Source organism: Jatropha curcas, chromosome 10, assembly GCF_041381405.1.
Source record: "Jatropha curcas cultivar XTBG-Jc1 chromosome 10, XTBG_Jcur_1.0, whole genome shotgun sequence".
NCBI lineage: Eukaryota > Viridiplantae > Streptophyta > Magnoliopsida > Malpighiales > Euphorbiaceae > Jatropha > Jatropha curcas.
The window spans coordinates 25,175,876-25,178,038 of NC_143160.1; the positions used below are offsets into that span (position 1 = coordinate 25,175,876).

Genomic DNA, 2,163 nt, shown 5'->3' on the forward strand with positions numbered 1-2,163 from the left:
TGAGTCTCCACTACAAAACTTTATCATAAGAATCAGACTTCCATCCACATGCATACCTGAAGAGTTCTTCCCTAACCAATCAAGAAAGCTCCATAAATATATTTTCTTCATTCTTATCCAAGTCTTACTCTATGAACAATCTGAAAGAAAAGAAAAAGGTCCTATTCTCTAATCACACAACACTTCCTAATACATCTCCTAAGTGATTTATTGTCAATAGTTTCACCATTCATTCAATTATTTTCACTTGACAAGACACTGCATTCAAATGCTAGCAAAAAAAAGCATAACTTATTTGAGATGTATCATAAACAACATAAAAATCATAGAAAATGCCATGAATGAGAAAATTGCTTCAATGAAAAAATAATTGCTTTTCATCTAATCCATTTAGTGCAAAACAAGACAATAAAGGGAAGAAGAAAGCTTGAAATGTATCAAAGGTTTCTCCAACATATGTTAAATACTCAGATTTATAAGAATTCACATCAGAATTGCATGAAAGAGACTCAGGAATAAAACTATCCTCGGACAGAGACAGAAAAAGGAATCATCTTTGACAACCAAGAAACTAGGCAATGATTAACAGATTTTTCAAGAAAAAAAAAAAAAAAGCTCTATTATTTAAATAATAAGTGGAAGATTTAGTATACATATCTGACCTATAGGAGCTTATGAAATGTGTGAGCTTCTCTAACCCCACTAGCAGAAATTGAAGTATTTAGCATCTTTGCCTATGTACATAATACTATTTGGATTGGATTCTTTGATTCAATAATTGACTTATAATAATACATATCTGATGAATCAAAATTCTTGAATGTACACTATGAGCAAGTAACCAAAGCATCCTGCACTTGTAGTAATTGGCAGCTTTCTTGATCCAAAGTCTCTCTAACTGCGCTATAAAACTCCACCCAAGAAGATGAATACAAATCTACAGAAGGGCCCCACAAGAATGTGGGATTAGGGCTAGCTGGGCAAGCAGCCACCAAATCCAACACAGAAGTAGGTCGTTTAAGTGGCTGAGGGAAATTAAAGGCCAAATTATCAACTTTATGTTCATAAATTTTACCATTTCTATCCAATTTATACCTTGAAGTGCCCTGAAATTGTCCCTTGGCCTCCCATGGCACTCTAGGAACACCCTTTAAATTCCATCTAATCAAAATTACATTCTCAGATGGTTGCCAAATCCTATAAATCTCAACCGAAATCTCTCTAAATAAAATTTTCCCATGAAATCTCAATGCCCAAAATATCAATTTGTATTTCTCAATGCCAGTGAACGTATTTAACGGGTCAAGAAAGGTAATATCATCCCTGAAAATAAAATCAAAAATAAAATTTTTTGCCTCTCCAGAGAACAAATTGAGAAAAACGAAAATTACAGAGATGAGAAAATTACCTGTAAATGTCATAATTCAGGTCTTTAGCAAACAACGAAGGCAAATCCTCTCGAAGTGTCCGTACAGCTAGGCCAAGATTGACATAGAAGTCATCTTTTTGGTGTTTCTGCTTGTCCTGAGGTGGAGGAGGAGATAAGGGGGTGTTATTACTGGTGCGTTTGTTTTTTGTTGTTGAAATGGTTGTGGATTGGTAAGAAGAAGAAGAAGGAGAAGGTATTAGGGTGTGGTAATTTGATGATTTTTCCTTTTCTTTTGGGGATGAGGATTTCGAGTTGAGAAGGAGAGGAGGAGAGATGTTTGGTAGAAGAAAGGCCATTATACTTCAATGGATTCTTTTTAGCTTTTCATTGAGAGAAATAGAGAGAGAAAGAGATGATTTTGTTACTGTTGAAACTTACAAAATGAGCATTTCGATTTTGAGTGGCTTTGAACCTGGCCATAGAAGTGTCTACATTTTGAGAGATTGAAAATGCACTAAACAAAATGTGTTTGTTATTTGCCGCCTAACACCTGTATTTTCGGATAATTATAACTACTCCCTCATTCCCCTAATTTTTGTCCTTTTCACTTTCGTACAAATTAAAAAATTTTAGTTAATATAATAAAATTACAAATATTACTTTGTTTTTCCCTATATTAATATCCAATCAAGAAAAGGTAGCTCAATTATACTGCTCTCATGATGTTGAGACCTACTGCCCTCTTGCTTGCATAATAAGTAGGCATGGCCACCGGTTCGGTTCTAATCGGAACC

The 2,163-nt window shown here is 34.4% G+C and overlaps 1 protein-coding gene across 1 annotated transcript; it reads right to left on the bottom strand.

The window, feature by feature from the left end:
* Positions 1-600: 600 nt before the first annotated feature.
* On the bottom strand, positions 601-1,871 carry LOC105643738 (uncharacterized). The gene is made up of 2 exons (XM_012228935.4): positions 1,409-1,871; positions 601-1,323 (listed from the first exon to the last, which is right to left on the bottom strand). The coding sequence occupies exons 1-2, from the start codon at positions 1,723-1,725 to the stop codon at positions 828-830; spliced, it is 813 nt and encodes a 270-aa protein (XP_012084325.1). The 5' UTR covers positions 1,726-1,871; the 3' UTR covers positions 601-827.
* Positions 1,872-2,163: the final 292 nt, after the last annotated feature.